General features: G+C 37.6%; 1 protein-coding gene across 1 annotated transcript in view; it reads right to left on the reverse strand.

Moving 5' to 3' along the window:
- Positions 1–19,058, reverse strand: part of LOC102864573 (aminopeptidase Q-like) — a 154,714-nt gene that overhangs the window by 48,002 nt on the left and 87,654 nt on the right. Inside the window, exons 14-18 of the mRNA XM_006886668.1 lie at positions 12,524–12,677; positions 10,285–10,379; positions 2,909–3,016; positions 1,786–1,953; positions 1,426–1,566 (exon numbers count right to left, since the gene is read on the reverse strand). Coding sequence (XP_006886730.1) covers positions 1,426–1,566; positions 1,786–1,953; positions 2,909–3,016; positions 10,285–10,379; positions 12,524–12,677 — 666 coding nt within the window. The remainder of the gene's footprint in view (positions 1–1,425; positions 1,567–1,785; positions 1,954–2,908; positions 3,017–10,284; positions 10,380–12,523; positions 12,678–19,058) is intronic.

Below are 19,058 nucleotides of genomic sequence, written 5' to 3' on the forward strand. Positions count from 1 at the left end.
CTTCCATATTCCCTATCATGTTTATAAAGCATGTTTATCTACCTTCTCCTAATCTTTTGGTTGTTATTACTGCTGTTGTGTACCTTATGACATTTACTGTAGCTGTTCTTCATTCTTTTGTAACTCATGGTGAGTTCATTTACCTTGATCACATTGTGCTGTCTTCTTTGCTGGTATTATGTATTGCTTTTCTCTTCAGCAGAATTGACACATATTTACTTTCTAAAAAGTTATACTCCTTTTATCTTTCTCCTAACATTATCAACCATCAAATTCTGCATTCTGCTTATAAATACATTTTTAACATTTTATAAAATGTGTTTCATTCAATACTAGTTATTTTGTGATAGACTCATTTCACTTAGCATGATGTTCTCCAAATTCATCCTCGTCATAACGAGTTTTACGGACTTAATACTATTCTTTATGATTGTGCAATATTTCATTGTATGTAAGTACCACATCTTGGCTTTTCTATTCATCTATTGATGTACATTTAGAATGTTTCCATCTTTATGTTATTGTGAACAATGCATTAATCACATAGTTGTGCATATATCTAGTTGTGTTACTGCTCTATTTCTCTAGAATGTATAGTTGTTGTTGTTTTACAGTAGCATCAGAACCCTAGCTGACCCTCCAGTGGATTTTTCAGCAAATCTCATGGGAGGAAACTTCCCAGCTTTTTCCTGTGGAGCAACTGGTGGATTTGAACCACAAGTCTTTGAGATTGCAGCAAAAATTCTTATCACTAGGTCAACAGAGTTAACAGTAGGATTATCAGATTGTAACGAATTTCTATTTCTCGTTTTTTAAAGAAATGTTTATCATTTTCCACAGTGGTGTACAATTTTACAATTCTCACCTACAGTGTATAAAAGTTCCAATCTCCCTAGTAACCTCACCATTAGTATTTGTCATTTTTGCTGGAGGAGACAGTATCTCATTATAGTTTTGATTTCTTATTGTAGTTTTGATTTGCATCTCTCTGCAAGGTCACTTTAGTTGGAATTGGGTTAACGGCAGTGAGTTTGGTGAGGTTTTGTCTTTATTTTTGTTTTTAAATGGCTAACGATCCTGAGCATTAATTTAGCTCCCCCCCCCAACGATATAGTGATATTCTTCAAAATGAATGAGTGGTATACACATATCAAAAACATAACATGCTGTAACCTGTGCTTCAAGAGAAACTCCTTAGTAAATACAGTGGGGAAATGGAAGCAAATAAGCATTCTCATGCAAATCCATTTTCACATGGAAAGCTAAAGCTGAGAACAAACAATCTTGTCTTCAAATTATAGTAAAATCAAATGCAAAGAAAATGACAACTTTTGAAGTCAACACAAAGGACTTTAGTGACGTATCTAGACTAAAGCAGAATTTCCAGTGAACTGAATCAAATAGAAGGTTTAGTTTCCTTCTTACCTTTCACTCACAGCTTGCCAGTTATTAACTAAAAAGTCCTTTGCAATGTACCGACCGACTTCAGATGATGCTGCCACAACTTCAATTATATTTGTTTCATTAAAATTGAATGGTGATGCAGTAATGGCATATTCCATATATCTGGAAAAGTGCATTTTTTAAAAAAAGACAAATAAACAAGAATCTAATATAAAATGTGACTTTAAAGAAATGGATTTAAAATACCATATGGCTCTAAACTAGTAATGCACAAATAGGCATTGTTTAAATGAAATATTGTTACATTTCTACTTTTCTCCCTTTGGATTTATGACTGAATTCCTGCCCCAGAAACTTCCAAGGTAAAATTATCATAATCACCTCCGAAGTATCCACGGCTCTTTACTGCAGCCCAGAGCATAAGCAAGTTGAAACCTTTCATCTTCATTTGTTATATTAGTGTAGATCTTGAACAAAAACTCCCATTCTTTATCATTTCCCAAGGCAATGCCATAGCATAAGATCTCATTTTTAATTGGGTAAGGTATTCTGAAAGACATAACATGTAATAAAATCTCTCACGGTAGTTCAATTACAGGATTGTTTGTATTGACTTATATTTAAAAATATAAATTTAGAAAAAATTATGATATCTGATATAAGAATGAAAAGTAGGGATCTAGGGTGGCAATTATAGAAACTAACATTAGCTCTAATATCACAGTGATAAAATAGTAAATTAGAAAGTGAGGAGTTTAAAGGAGAAGTCAATTGGAGTGATATAAAGAGTGTGTGTGTGTGTGTGTGTGTGTGTGTGTGTGTGTGTGTGTGTTCATGTGTGTTGATAGTTCAGTTCAATCTTCTATGTCATTATTTGCATTTCCTGAGAGTTTGTTAGAGATAAAATATTAGAGACAATAAACCAAAATGACAGTTTTAATCTCAGTACTCAGGGAGACAGCAAATTCAGAGGGGAAAAGACCCATTCTAATGAATTTAAATATATAACAATGATAAAAATTATGACGAACAACCTACATAAGACTGAAAATAAGCATTCATTAGAGAATATCTTGGCAATGACAAGTCTTGGATAACAATTCTCTGGATAAATTCTAATCTTCAGTTGTTATGTATGGGAACCTCAGCAACATGTATCAGGCACTTAATGGAAAATGTCAGCTATTTGAATCGAACATGGGAGAAAGGTGGGCAGTCTCCTTCTATATAGATGGACAGCTTCAGAAGCCCAAAGGAAGATAGTCCTGAGTCAGAATTAACTTACTGACAATGAATGAAATTGTTAAACCTATCTCTGTACTATTGTTGCTGCTGTGTACCATCAAGTCGGAACCGACCCATAGCTGACCCTCCAGTGAGTTTTCAGAAGTGGTTCATCGCGCAGAAGAAGATTGCCCATTTTTCTCCTGCCATACTAGATTTTTTCTTAAAGAAAATATTTGAAGAGCTGAAACAGCACAGAAACAACAGAAATTACACTTACTCATTCTCTGGATTATGCATCCATTTTCTGAAGAGTTCTCTTGACAACTGCAAACAGTCTTCAAGGCCCAACCAACATGCAGTTCCAAAGAGTGTTTCCAGTGATAATCTTGAAAGAAAAGAGTTCATTTTGCATTACTAAATTTATTGTCTGCCTCTAAGAGTGCATTTAAAAAGAGAATGGTGTTTTAAAAACATCCTTTCAATAACATCAGTTTTTTACAAAGGAGCTTTGTGGATGACAAACATATTTAAGATTCATCAGATTACTTGCTGAGCGGCTCTGGGCCACCAAAAAGCTTTTAAGTCTGGTGTTTTTTTTGAAAGTTAGTAATAAATTACTGCTATCCTTCATCCCCCTCAAACACACGTGGGTGTACACACACTCCACATCTGTGGTCAATTTACTTTTCCTCCCTTTTACAATAATTGCCTCATGGATTTAAAAAATCCCTTTAGAGAATAGGATATAAAGTGCTTAAAAATTGAGTCCTTTCTCTCTAAAAGTAAAGGAGAATGAAGAGCCGCTGAAGGGAGAACCTTCAGTAATGTACATTCCACTTTAGGGAAGTAGAAAGAGGTGTTTTAATTGTTTTGTTTTGCTTTTCTTGCCTCGGAAGGACATGTAACATGGAGAAATGATGGTAGTTACGGAAAGGCATTAGGTCTTTTGTTCATAGAGTCACTATGAGCCACGCTTGACTCGACGGCAATCACCAACAACAAGGGCATGTGGAGCTCTTAAGGCATTGTGGTTAAGACACTGGGCAACCAGGGGGTCAGGAGACTGAAGCCACCAATAGCTCTATGGGAGAAAGATGAGGCAGTTTGCGTCCATAAAGATTCATACTCTTGGAAACTGAATGGGAGGTTTCTTCCCTACCCTACAGAATTGCTAGGGGTCGGAATTAACTGGTTGGTATTTAGTTAAAGGAATGTGTTGTGATTCAAAGCAAAAGAAATTCAGAAGAACATAATGAACGGCAATGTTTGTGTTGTCCTTAGGTGCCGTCGGGTCAATTATGACCCATAGTGACCCCGTGAACAACAGAACCCTCTCTACCCTGTGCCATCCTTACAGCTTCTGACACATTGTGTCAGAAATGTGTTGTGTCACAATGTGTGGCATTGTGTCACACCTGCACACTGCAGGAGTCATTGTGTCAATGCATCTTGTTAAGGGTCTTCTTCTTTTTCTCCATCTCTCCACTTTCCCAAACACAATATCCCTCTTCAAGGAATAGCCTCTCCTAGCAACATTCTCAAAGTATGTAAGATGAAAGTTCATCATCTTTGCCTCCAAGAAGAGCAATATGAAAAGCTTTTCATTATTCCAATGAAGAATAATACATTAAAAAACAAACAAACCAAAAAACTAACAAAACCAACCCAAACTGATGATCGCAGTGTGTCTTCCTATCATCTTCAAACTGGGAGTGAAGGATAAGAAAAACCCAAACACACCCCACAACACCAAAACATCCAGCCTGGTCTTATGAAAATGCAAGAGAAACATGTCCACTATTTCACTGTTTAGCTTCAACCTGACCTGGCCTGACCTTGAGCAGAAGTGGAATGTCCAAGGGTGGAGACACTTCTGGAAATTCATTTACAAATCTCATCTCTTCACCCATCCCAACCCCCAAGCTGGCTGAAGTGAGACAGAGTTCTGTGGAAGTGCTAATTTCTCAAATCCAGAAAAGCACTAGTCCCAGACTGCTACATGTACAAAGTAAGCCACTTCAGTGAGACTAATGAGAATGAAAGCTATGGGTGACGAAAATACAGGCTACTTGACTGAGCACATTTTCACCCTTCCCTGTATTCACACAACTTGCCTACCCACTCTCTACTCCATCTTGTCCTCAAGTCTTCCACCTACTTATGCATTTAATGCCAAATCTTCCCAGACACTAACCCTTTATACCCTATGTAACATCACTTTTTCCTCCCTTGAAGGTTTATTCTTGAAAGAGAATAGTCAGTCACATTTTGTATATCTTGTATTTCTTATTTAATTGATTTGAATTTGGTGCTGACCAGAAAGGGTATCTAGATAAAAGTTCTGTGCTGTTGTGTGTATTGACTACAAATCCCTGCTGTACCTAGAAACTCAGCTTACAACATGTGCCTTGTGTTACAGAGAGGCCAGCAGTGTCACCAGGTCCACTTGGACTTTCACTTGATTCCCACATCATTAAAAAAAAATATGTTTATGCTCTTCACCAAACCAGTGATCTGAAAGCAACCTGCAAAACTTGACTCATGCTTAAAGAAAAGTGACTGCTTCATTATTTCTCTTCTCCATCAGATCTGCATAATATAAATATTTTGTAACCAATAATATGTCAAGGACACTTTTGTCCCCTGTAGCTTTCCCAGGCCCTTCAGTCCATTATTACAGGTTGGATTTGCATATCACAAAGCTTCACCAATAGTAGGAATCTCTTGGAATTTCATGTGTTAGACTAAGATTTGAGAAACAAAACTACAGCCTGCTTTGCATATGATTATATATCTTTGCATGTAAATTAAAATCCCCAATTATTATTCTCTATTAGGACATATGTACCCCACCAATCCCAGAACTACTGTTGTCAAACATCATATGTTGCTCTTTGCCACATTTACTACGGGAATGAAGACCATTCTGAGCAACCAGACTCTGAAAGGCCACACAAGTTGTGAAAGGCTCGTGCTCATGGGGAACCTTATGGAGGGACTTCAATCATGTCTCCTTGGAAAGAAAAAGAAGAGGCTTTGCGTTGACAAACTGGGGAACAGAAAGGAACTGGCTACTGTTTTCACCATCTGTAGCCATGTACAGAACATTATCAAGGGTGTTATATGGGCTTTTGTTGCAGGATGAGGTCTTAGTATGTTCATTTCCTCATCTATGTTGTGATTCAGGAGAGCAGATCTCGGATTGAAATTAGAAACGTCTTGGGTGAAAAATATATTCAGAGGGTTCAAATGAGATTGGGTTTTGTTTGTCCAGTATCACAAGCCCAGAAAGATGAGTTAATACTTGAAGGAAATGACATTCAGCTTGTATCAAATTCATCTGCTTTGATTTAGCAAGCTAAAACAATTAAAAACAGGATATCCGAAAATATTTGGATGGTATCTATGTCTCCGAAAAAGGAGCTGTTTGCAGGCTGATGAGTGATAGCTAGGAGTTTTCCAGCCACAAAAATGAGGCTGGATGACTCCTAAGATGCATCTGAATCTTGGGAGGAAATTCTATTCATTTGAAAAAAAAATATGTTGCTGTTGTTGTTATTAGGAGCCAGCAACAACTCTATGAACAGCACCCTAAACCCTCTCCTATCCTGCCTCGTCCTTATCAACTCAGACACATTTGAGCCCATTGCCACAATCACTGTATCAATCTATCTTATTTAGGGTGTTCTTCTATTATATTGATCCTCTATCTTTTTAACTATTATCTTTCTTTCCAAGGATTCGCCTCTCCTGACAACATGCCCTATGAGACAAAGCTTCACTATCCTTGCTTCCAAGGAGCATTCTGGTTATACTATCTGCAAGATATGTATATTTGTTCCTTTGGCAGTTCATGAGCCATTCACAACTCTCCTCCAATACCACAATTCAAATGCATCAATTCTTCTGTCATCCTTATTCAGAGTCCAGCTCTCATATGCATAGCAAATGGTGGAAAAGACCATGACTTGAATCAGGTGCACCTTCATCTTTAAATTGACATCATTTTGCTCTTCAGTATTTTGGAGAGGTCCTTCCTTGACCAGCCTACTTTCCCGATGTAGTATGCCTTCTGAAATCATGACTTCTGGTAACAAGGCTGTTGGTTGTAGGTCTAAGTAAGATAAGATCATTGCCAACTTCAATCTTTTCTCCATCTACCCTAATGATCTCCTACTCTGTGCATGTTGCTAGGAGAGGCTATTCCTTGGAAAGGAATTTCATGCAAGGAAAGGTGGAGGGTCAGCAAAAGACAGGAAGAATCTCAATGATACAGATTGATACAGTGACTGAGATGATGATGATGGCACAAGATAGAACTGGTTCAGATCTGTTGTTCATAGGGTCACTATGAGTTGTACTCATCTAACAAAACCAACAATCATGATGTTGCCTATCAGTCCAGGGTAATAATTTTTGTCTTCTTGATGTTAAGATGCAGTTTATTTTGATGGCTGTAGTTTCTGATTTTCTGCAGCAAGCGCTTCAAGTCCTCCTCCCTTTCAGCCTACAAGGTGGTTGTCAGATGCATAAAACAGGCAGATAATTAATTAGTCTTCCTTCAGTTTTGATGTTATTCATGATGCCCGCTTCTCAAATGCTTTGTTCACCATACCGACTGAATAGGTATGGAGAAAGGAATACATCCCTGAGGTACACTTTTCTTGGTTTTAAATCATGCAGTGCTCTCTTGCTCTGTTTGCACAGTAACTTCTAGGTCTAGATATAGATTTTTTATAAATGTAATTAAGTATTCTGGAATTTCCATTCTTCTCAGTATCCGTCATAATTTGTTATAATCCACAGAGTCAAATACCTTTGCATAATCAATAAAGCACAAATAAACATTCTGCTGGTATTCTTTGCTTTCAGCCAAGATCCATCCAGCCAAGACACCAGCAATGATATCAGTGGTGCCATGGCCTTTCCTAAATCCAGTCTGAACTTTTGACAGTTGTTTGTCTATGTACTATTATAGCCATTTCTAAATTATTTTCAGGAGCATTTTGCTTGCATACGGATATTAAGTATATTGTTTGATAATTTCTATATTCTGTTGGATCACTTTTCTTGGGAATGGGTCAAATATGGATCTCTTCCAGTCATTTGACCAGACAACTGTCCTCCAAATTTCTGGGCATAGACTGGTGAGCTGCACCTGCCATTTGAAACATTTCATTTGGTATCTTGGGCCTTATATTTTGCTAATGCCTTCATTACAGCTTGAACTTCTTCCTTCATTATCATGTTGTTATTGTTAGGTACCATCAAGTCAAATATGACTAATAGTGGCCATATGAACAACTGATCTGAACTCTGTCCTATCTTGTTCCACCCTTACAATCTCTGACACACTCAAACCCATTGCAACAGTCACTATGTCAATTCACCTTGTTGAGAGTTTTCCTCTCTTACACTGGCCCTCCACCTTTCCAAGAACGTTGTCTTTCTCCAAGGAATAACCTCTCTTATCAACATGCCCAAAGTGTGTGAGACAAAACTCCATCATTTTTGCTTCCAAAGGAGCACTCTGGTTGCATCTTCTCCAAGACATATCTGTTCTTTTGGCAGTCCATGGGATCTTCAGTACTCTTCTTCAACATTACAGTTCAAAGGCATAAATTCTTCTTCTTTCATCTTTAATCACTGTTCAGTTGGTAGATGCATAGCAGGTGACTGAAAAGACCGTGGCCTGAATAAGAAGCATCTTAGTCCTCAAACTTACATAATCACTCTTCAATAATTTGGAAAGCTTCTTGACTACAGACTTTCCCAGTAAAATATGTTTTCTGATCTTCTGACTGCTGGTACCAAGTTTACTGATTGTGGATCTAAGTAAGATGAAGTCACTGACAGTCTCAACCCTTTCTCTGTCCATTCTGGTGTTGCTTATTGGTCCAGTGGTGAGGGGTTTTGTTTTCTTGAAGTTGAGATATAATTCATATCAAAGACTGCAGTGTTTAACCTTCTGCAGTATGTGCTTCAAGTTTATCTCCAATTCTGAAGTGATATTTTCTCCAGAGACAGGCTTCTCAAATGATTAGATTTGGAAAATCCCTTTCTTTGTTTGCACAACAGCCACTTGGTCTAGTTATAGGTTTTGCATGAGCACAATCATGTGTTCTGGAATTCTCTTAATGTTAACCATAATTAGTTATAATCTATACAGTCAAATGCCTTTGAATAATCAATAAAGCACAAACGGACATTCTTCTAATATTTTTGCTTTCAGCCAGGATCTGTCTGATATCAGCAATTATATCTCTGGTGCCACAACTTCTTATAAACCGAGGCTCAATGTCTGGCATTTCTCTGCTTATGTATTATTCTAACCAGTTTTGAATGATCCTCAGCAGGATTTTCCTTGTGTGTGACATTAATGATATTGTTCGAGAATTTCCACATTCTGTTGAATCACTTTTCTTAGGAATGGCAACAAACATAGATTTCTTCTTGTCAGTTGGCAAGGCAGCTGTCCTTCAAATCTCCTGGCATATAATGGTGCATCCAGGGCTGCATCTGTCAACTGAAGCATTTCAATTGGTATCACATCTATTCTTGGGCCTTACTTTTTGCCAACACCTTCAGTACAGCTTGAATTTTTTCTGTAGTTATCATTGACTCTTGAGCATACTGGACTTGCTGAAATATTTCAGTGTTAGCCAATTCTTTTTGGTATAATGACTCTGTGCAATTCCTCCATCTTTGTTTGATATTTCTTGGGCCATTCAAGATTTTGCCCACAACATCCCTAAATAATTGGGTTTCTAGTTCCTTAGCTTAAGAAATCCTGAGAAAGTTCTTCCCTTTTTATTCTCCATTCAAGGTCTCTGCACATTACAATATTGTTGTTGTTAGATGCCATTGAGTTAAGAACAACCCATAGACACCCTATGAACAACAGATCTGAACTCTATCCTATCCTGTGCCATCTTCACACTTCCATTGCAGCAGTCATTGTGTCAATATACCTGGTTGAGGGTTTTCTTCTCTTTTCAAGCATGATGTCCCACTCCAAGAAACAGCCTCTCCTAGCAATATGCCAGAAGTTTGTGAGATGAAGCCTTATCATCTTGGCCTCCAAGGAACACTTTGACTGCGCTTTCTCCAAGACATATTTTAGGGTTCTTTTGGCAGTTAATGGGATTATTCAGTACTCTTCTCTACCCCCACAGCTCAAAGGCATCAGTGAAATTACCATAGAAGCTATTAAATATCAGATAGAATCTATCAGTGAACTATTTGCTGCCACTGAGACAATCCTGACCCATAAAGACATTTAGAAGAGGCTGTGGTACCAGAAATATAATTACTGATGTCAAATTGATCCTAGCTGAAAGCAAAGAATACCAAAAGAATGTCTATTTATACTTTATTGACTATAACTCATAAGATCCTGCAGGACAGAGTACAACTACTCATAAGGTTTACAAGACTATAACCTTTAAGGAATTCAACTGTCTCTTCATTCTCCCTTAAATTAGCTGGTCATTTGAACAGCTGAACTTTACTGTTACCAGCTGCGTGCTTTGGCCATCAGGACTCCTTCAGGAAATCACGGTTACTTATATTTTATTTTGGGAATCTGGAAATTTATTTCTTAACATGAATGAATTTGTTTTATTCAGTTGTGACTACTTTAAAAATACTTACATAGCTAAATAATCATCTTCTAGTGCTGCTATATTTTCACGAATGATGGTTGCGTAAGTATTCCATATTGAGTTAAGTCTCTTTAACAGATATTTCTATAAACATTAAAGAAAGTAAACTGTTACTTCTGGCTCACAACACTAAGCGTGCTGTATTTCTCTGTATCTGGAAAGACATTAATAGAGAAGTAGCAGTTATTTCTGCAAAAATGATTTTTATTTGTTATTGAATATGTAACTGGTTTATTTCTCCCCCACTCAATAATTCTCTTAAAAGTGAAATGAAGTTTATAATAATACTCACACTATAGTTCTATTAGAGATCTCTGGTAGCTTAGTGATAAGGAACTGGACTATCAATTCAAAGGGAAGCAGTTCGAATCCACCATCTCCTCCTGGAGAGAAAAATAGGCAATCTCCTCCCGTGCAATTTACTGCCTTTGAAAACTTACTGGAGTACTCAATGGTACAGAGCAACAACATTGCTATATAAGGATTAAGGAAAATAAATATGCAAACAACTTAGCACACTGACACATAAGAAGAACTTAATAATTATTAACTATTACAGGATGTTGCTGTTCGGTCCTATTGAGTTGGAACTGACTCATAGCTGACCTTCCAGAAGATTTACAGAGACAGTAAGTCTCATGGGAGAAGATTGTCCATCTTCGTTCCATAGAGCGGCTGGCAGATTCAATCCGTGTGACTTTTGGCTTGGCTTTGCAGCTCTTTACCACTAGGCCACCAGAGCTGCTGACTTAAGATGGATTCAAATTATGGCAAACAGCATTGACAGTGGTCTGATTTGTCCATACACCTACCATTGTAATATGTACATATAGACTACATCCAATGTTGCAGCATTTAAGTTGCTGCTGTCATTATTCTCATTCCAACCCTTAAAGACAAATAAAGGTAGGATTTCTAAACATGCTGATTACACAATAACAACTGATAATAAAAGGCAACAATACTGGGGCAGGAGGTGAGAGAAAAAGAATCCATTTACTTCAGTATAACTAATGAAATCATAAGAAATTTACTCCTTTGAAAGTCAAGAGTTACTTGTATCATCACTTAATATCACTCTAAACATTTCAAATGTTTTCAAAATAGAAGAAAATAATAAAAATGTTAGACTTTTTCACATAGAAACCCCATAGTAAGTATATTTACCTTCAAGAAAAGAACTGATTTATGCCTTGGGCAAAATTCAAATACTCACCACCAAGGCTACTGAGTAAAATTCTGAATCTGAAATAAAGTTTCTTTAATTTGGCTATAAGTTGGTAAGTAATAAGATTTTAGAAACTGTACCTTTACTAATACAGCTCATGGAACAAACTAGATGTTATTCATCTAAATTCTCTGAAAACAAACATTAATGGTTTTTTACTTCTTTAATCAGAACTACCAAGTCATTAAATATTCTCAGTGAACAACTCAATCTTGCAGAGATTTAAGCATCACCTTTTATTCATAATCAGCCCATAATCAACTAGATCTCCATTAGGACATTGCAGAAGAAAATTCTGGAACCTCTCGGCATTTTTCATCTCCCTCTCAGACTGGTTCACAGACTCACCTGGAATCACCACCACACACACTTGAGGTTTACTGTTGCCTCTAACAGTAAGGTTTGCTCCCTAGCTTTTCTTGGATTTTTCCTTTGCCATCTTCCTTATGGTCACTACTTATGACCTACTCCTATGATACTCTCTTCCTTTTATATTTTTTTCCCCCAACTATACTGGTATGATATGCCTTCATTCATGAATTCTCATTTCTTCCTTTAGAACAACATCAAAACCTGCTTCAAAACTTTTCTTTTTTTCAATAATATACTTCTTCGATTTTAAGTATTAATCAGAATATTTTAATTATGAACATAGGGTGATTAGACATCATTCTTTTTATCTTGTGGAAATAACTGCTAGCAGACACTATTCTTTTCTGTAAACAAAATCATCCACTTATGGATTTTAAGAACACAGTTACTTTGCTTATAAAACAATATCCTTCCAAATTTCTTACGTACTCATCTTCTAGAACAGATTTATGCTGAAGATAAACTTTGTCTCTCATTCTTTGAAGTGTAATACTATATAATGTGAACATAGAAAATGGATATGTATTAATAGACATTGACTTCAATAAAGACATGCCTTACAGGTGTTGACGGAGTATCAAAAGAGGAAGAAAGGATTTTTCTGAAACCACATAACAGAATAAGTTACCTTCAATAATGGGTATAAACGATAGTTGTTCACATCAGAAACAAGATCCCTGGTTATCAGGTTTGCCAAGACTGCATGCCATACTATGATTTCATCTTCTTCAGCAAGGTACTTGGTTAAATCAAGTGCTGTTTCAATCTCAATGTAATTGTTTCTGTTTGGTTCGAAAACATACACATACTCAAAAAGCCTCCACTGGTTAAATGATTTATACACTTCCCATATTTGTTCCATGCTTTAGTGTCTGACTTCATTCAAATTATGTAAATAAATAGGAAGATAGAGTGAGCTCTGTTGACGTAGTCCTTACAGAGTTACACTGCTAATCTAAAGGTCACGCCTCTCCGGTAGTTCAAATCCACCAGTGGCTCCACAGAAGAAGGATAGGTAATCTCCTTCCATGCTATTTTCCTTTGTAAGCCTGCTGGAGAGTCAGCTATGAGTTGGTTTTAACATGAAAGCAATGAGAGAAAGTGAAATAGAGGATATAGATCCCATCTCATTGAAACGACGGAATCCAGGCAATATTGGCACTCATTTTATTTAAGTCCGTCACATTCAAGTATCCAAGTAGGCTACAGAAAAAGCCAGGAGAAATGTTAGATTATTGAGAAATAGAATATTTGTGTATTTATAATACATTCTTATTAGAATACAATTTTCATTAAACGAGGTTAAATAAACATTCTAATACATTTATCAATGCTCTGTTATCTACTTGTAAGAATACAAGAATGACAATAGTCTTACCTACCACTGAGGCTCTTAGTATTTCAACTAGAAGTTGAGATTTATGCATAAGATGCTGCTAATAAAGTTCGTACAAAAAGCAATGAATACTATCAGATGGCAGGATGGGAAATACATAAATGTGATAGAGAAGTCAAGGAAGACTCCGTGGAGAATGAACCTAAGATTGATAGAGAGTGCTGTGTAAGATTTAAATAGAAAGAGAAGATGAAAAGACAGGCAGAACAAAATAAAGTGGGAATGAACATGGAAGGCAAATCATACTAATATAGGTAAAGGCATTATTTTGCATCTAAATGAGAGGTGAAGACTGTACTTAAAGTGAAGCAAAACTGTGGAGAGCCTTAAAAAAGTTTACTAGAGGATACTCTAGGTTTATATACAGTCCAAAGGCAGTAAAGAGACCTGGGAGTGCAGTGTGCTACTTGTTAAATTGCTAACTGAAACACTGGAACTTCGAAGTCAACAGACAGTAGTTACTCCACAAGAGAAAGTTGGACAGTCTCTGGTGAAGATGACAGCCTCAGAAACCCCATGGAGAATTGCCAGAGTTGGAATCAACTCAGTGGTAAAGGATTATTTGGTAATACTTTGGGCATATCACTAGGAGAAGACATCATGCTTGGAAAGAAAGGTTATTAAAAAAGAGAAAAGCTCCCAAAATAATAGCCTGATGCAATGGCTGCAACAAAGGCCTCAGATGGAGTAATGATTGTGAAGATAATGAAGGAACTGGGATGTTTGGTATATATATATATATATATATATATATATGGCTTTCCATGAATTCGAACTAATTTGACAGCATCTAATAGCAGAAAATGACTGGAATATTGATAGAGAACTTCCAGAAGTTTAGGCTGGGTTTAGAAGGTTGTGGCATCAGGGCTATCACTGCTGATGTCAGGTGGATCCTGGCTGAAAGCGGAGAATACAAGATAAATGATTGTGCTTTATGGAAAGGCAAAGTCATCTGACTGTGTGGAATACAAAAAACTACAGAAAACATTGAGAGGAATGGGTATCTCAAAATACTTAATTGTGCTTATACGCTATCTATACCTGGACCAAGAAGCTGTTGTCTAAACAGAACAAGGAAACACTACATGGTTTGAAATCATGAAGAGTTTTGTTTAAGTGTCAGGGATTCATTCTTCCCCATACTTACTCAGTCTGTTTACTGAGCAAACAGTTCATGAAGCTAGACTCTATGAAGAAGAATATGGCATCAGGATCTGAGGAAAATTCAACAACCTACATCATGTGTAGATCATAACAAACTGTGGCTGACTCTGAGAAGAATGGGAATCCCAGAACACTTGATCGTTCTAATGCGAAACTTATACTTGGACCAGGAGGCAGTCGTCAGAACAGAGCAAGGAAACACTGCATGGTTCAAAATTGGGAAGGGCGTACGCCAGGGATGCATCCTATCTCCATACCTTTTCAACCTATATGCAGAACAGATTATCCGGGAGGCTGGGCTCTATGAGGAGAAATGTGGGGTCAAGATTGGTGGACGATTTATCAACAATCTGCGTTATGCGGATGACACAACCCTGCTTGCTGAAACTGAAGAGGACCTGAAGCGCCTGCTGCAGAGCGTCAAGGACTGCAGCCTACAATATGGATTGAGGCTCAATATCAAGAAGACAAAGATTCTCACCACTGGACCAATTGGCAGCATCAGGATGGATGGTGAAGAGATTGAGATTGTACACAGCTTTAGTTTGCTTGGCTCCATAGTCAACAGTCTTGGCACCAGCAGCCAGGAAATTAAAAGGCGCATTGCCATGGGAAAGTCTGCTGTTAGGGACCTCTCCAAAGTACTTAAGAGCAATGGTGTCTCTCTGGAGACTAAGGTGCGTCTGATACAAGCCATGGTCTTCGCAATCACTTGTTATGCATCAGAAAGTTGGAAAATGACCAGGGAGGATAGAAGGAGAATTGATGCCTTTGAGCTGTGGTGCTGGAGAAGAGTATTGAGAATACCATGGACTGCTAGGAAAACAAACAGATTTGTCCTGGAAAGGGTTAAACCAGGTGGCTCCTTGGAGGCAAGGATTCTGAGGCTCCATCTAACATACTTTGGACATGTTGTGAGGAGAGACCGGTCCTTAGAGAGGGACATCATGCTTGGGAGGGTGGAGCGACAGCGCAGGAGAGGAAGGCCCTCTATGAGGTGGATTGATTCAGTGACTGGGATAATTGGGATGGGAGTGTCGGAGACAGTGCGATTGGCATAGGACAGAGCGGAGTTTAGGGCTGTTGTACAGAGGGTCGCTATGAGTCACAGGCGACTCAACGGCACATAACAACAACAACAACAAAAACGCCTGCTTTTTTCTGGTTGCCATTTGCTTGGTATATTTTTTCCAATCCTTAGTCTTTCTTTATCTTCATTTTCCAGGTATGTCTCTTGTAGAAAGCATATTGATAGATTTTGGTTTTTTAATCCAATCTGTTACTCTTCTCTTCAGTGGTGAATTCAAACAATTCACATTCAGTGTGATTATTGAAAGGTAGGGTTTTATTGATACCATTTTGTTGAATTCTTTTTGGTGTTGTTGCTAGTTACTTTAGCCTATGCTGCTTTCTGTGGTACCTCTGTAATAAGGACATCTCTCAATGTTTCCTGCAATGTTGGTCTTGTTTTTACAAACTCTCTTAGGTTCTGCTTTTCAGGGATTATCTTGATCTCTCCTTCATATTTGATGGATAACTTTGCTGGGTACAGTATTCTTGGTTGACGTTGTGTTCTTTGAGAGTTTGATATATGGCTTTCCACTCTCTTCTTGCTCACATAATTTCTTCTGAGAAATCGGCACTTAATCTTATCTGCTCTCCCTTATAGGTTACTCTTTGTTTCTCTCTCACTGCACTTTTTATGTAATTTTAAGTTCCTAAGTTTAAAAATAATATGTGTATCTCAATTATTACATTCTGTGCTACCAGGGAGGCTATTATCACTTCTAGACATTATTAGTTCATTTTATTTATAGCTTTTCTTATTATTTCTTTTATTTTTATTGTTTTAGTATGTCCTCATTCTTTATGATTTTTTCTCTTTTTCATTTTTATTAAAAAGTTACTGAGTCTTTTTTTTACTCCACATGAATAGTGCAGTGTGCACACTCCAGGCATCAGATAAAATGAGGTGGGCCTGTCCTCAGGTGGAGCTTGGCTGCATGGGGTCGGAGGAACACTGCCATTTACCTTGTTAGAGTAGGGGGCCAAGGCACTCCCCTGATCCTTGGGAGGTTATGGGGAAAAAGCAGAGACAGCTTCTGGTCCGAAATTCCCAAGCCAGCCAACCCACTAATCAAAATGGCTGTCAAGCTGTTTACAGTGTCCTTTGTCAGCCATCTTAGTCAATATTCTCATTCCATTTCTGCCTTCAGTTTGTATTTGAAGTACTTCTTTATGTTTTTCTTTTTACTCTGAGTTACAGTATTACCCACTATAACTGCTATCTTTGTGTTCTGGTATTTTAGTTGAAGAGGATTATGGGCTCCTGTCTGCCTAGTCCATCATCTTGTCTTCGATTTTGAATTATTCTATTCTTATTTATAATAGCCATACAATGGATTCAAATAAACTAAAGCTCATTAAATTATTGCAAGAAGGGGATCTGTTGTGTTTCCTTACATATAGAACAGCGACAAATGTCAGAAGCCTTCTGTCTGGGATATTCTCCCTAGCCCTGACCATGGCTAATTATTCCCAATTATTCTTTAAGATATTGCTCCAACCATCTAGTCTAGGAATATTTTCATGAACTGATTTACACTTCTTTCTCCTCTGTTTGTGAATTATCCTGCATATATATTTAGAATAGTCCTTACCACATAATATTATCTTTGGTTGTGTAATCGTGTTCATCCCACTGGATTACAGCGAGCTCTGTGAGGACTGGAATCACATCTTAGTGATATATGTATTTAGGGCCCAGTATTGTTATTTTTTGTCCTGTTTTTCTTTGGGCTGTATTGTTCTCAGGCAGATTTTCTCTCCATGGTAGCATGTATAGCTTCAGTCTTACACAGTTTTTAGCTCTTTCGTTGCCTAGCATCAATTTTTAGTCCTAAAAGAGTCCTGCTTGGGTTAAATGCATCAATATGTGTGTGTGTGTGTGTGTGTGAGAGAGAGAGAGAGAGAGACTCAAGTGACAGGCACTGGGAAGGGAGAGGCAAAGTTCTCCAAAGAAAAGGAGGATTTAGTAACTAGAAAGTAAACTGAGAAGGAAAATGCAAATATATGTACTATACATGTGGAGGAAAACAATATAAATATGGTCTCTGGTGACAAGAAACTACACTGCAATTCTGAAGGCAAGCAGTTTGAGGCCACCAGCTGCTCCATGAGAAGGAAGAGTGATCTCGTCCCCTGCGATTAATTGTCTCTGAAAACTCACTGGAGGGTCAGCTATAGGTCGGTTCCAACTATATGGTACACAACGACATACCAAAAAGGGACACTCTGGTGGTCTGGTGGAAAGAAGCTGAACTGCACCTATGGGTCAGTTCTGATTCAACTGGAACATAATAACGACACACCCAATAAACTAAAAAAACCCATTGCATGGAATCAGTTTTGACTAGTGTTAATCTTCAATCGCTTTTCTGAGACTCTAAATCTAATGGGAAACTGCTTATCTTTCTCCAGAGTAGTGAATTATAGATTGGAATTGTCTGATATACCCAGTCTTTGAGTTAACAGTGCAACTTGCTACAGACTACATCACCAGAGCTGGCTACAAACTTGATTCTGTTGTTATTATGTGCTTGAAGTTGGAACCAACTCAAAACTGCCTCTCCAGCAGGTTTTCCAAGGCTGTAAATGACATAGGAGGAGATTGGTTTCCCATCTTTCTCCCAAGGACCTGGTCAATTGGAAAGCTTCTCATTGTGTTGGCAATGTATCTCCTTAGCCACTAGGTCACCAGAGCTCCCTACACACTCAAAGTTGTTGTTGTGTACCATCGAGTCAGAACCGACCCTTAGGTGACTCTCTAGTAAGTTTTGAAATTATTAAAATTAGTTTTACAGTACCAAATATTTTCAAATGTGTCCAGCAACTAACTCTTCTGCCTTCTTTTGAACATGGAGTAAGGTATTTTGGAAGTGTCAGATTTAGTAAATGTTAATCAGATACTTATGATATAGGTTTTTACTCATAAGCAATGAAACCCTGTGTCATACACAAATTTGCTCATGAGTTCATAGCAACTTTGTTCATAATAGCCTCAAACTGGCAACCATGTAAATGCCCATCAATAGGAAGAATGGGTAAGGAAAAATGTAATATATCAATACAATGGAATGCTGCAGAACAATGGAAAAAACCACTTTCATGTATTAACATGAATGAATCTCAAGATGAACATTTTGAATGAAAATGAACACAAAAGAGAACATACTGTATCATTCTATTTATATACAATTCTATTGAATGCAAATTAATCTGTAGTGACAAAATGCAGATTAATGATTCCTGGGGCAGATAGAGAGAGGGACTGCAAAGGAACATAAAGAATTTAGCAGGCAAGGAGAATGTACTTTATCTTAATTGTTCCTATGGTTGCTCAGGCATTTTACACATGGGAAAACACTCATTGAGTTATATGTACACTTTAAGTGAATACAATATTAACATATCTCAATTTTGTTGTTGTTGTTGTTAAGTGCCATCGAGTCACAGGCGACTCATAGCGACCCTATGAAGGAGAGTCCTCGACGCTTGGGTGCCTTTCATCCTCTCTCCAGGTTCATAGGGTTTCCAGAGT

This window comes from Elephantulus edwardii, unplaced genomic scaffold (assembly GCF_000299155.1).
Source record: "Elephantulus edwardii isolate Elephantulus edwardi_28Jun2011 unplaced genomic scaffold, EleEdw1.0 scaffold00050, whole genome shotgun sequence".
In the NCBI taxonomy this organism is placed as follows: Eukaryota; Metazoa; Chordata; class Mammalia; order Macroscelidea; family Macroscelididae; genus Elephantulus; species Elephantulus edwardii.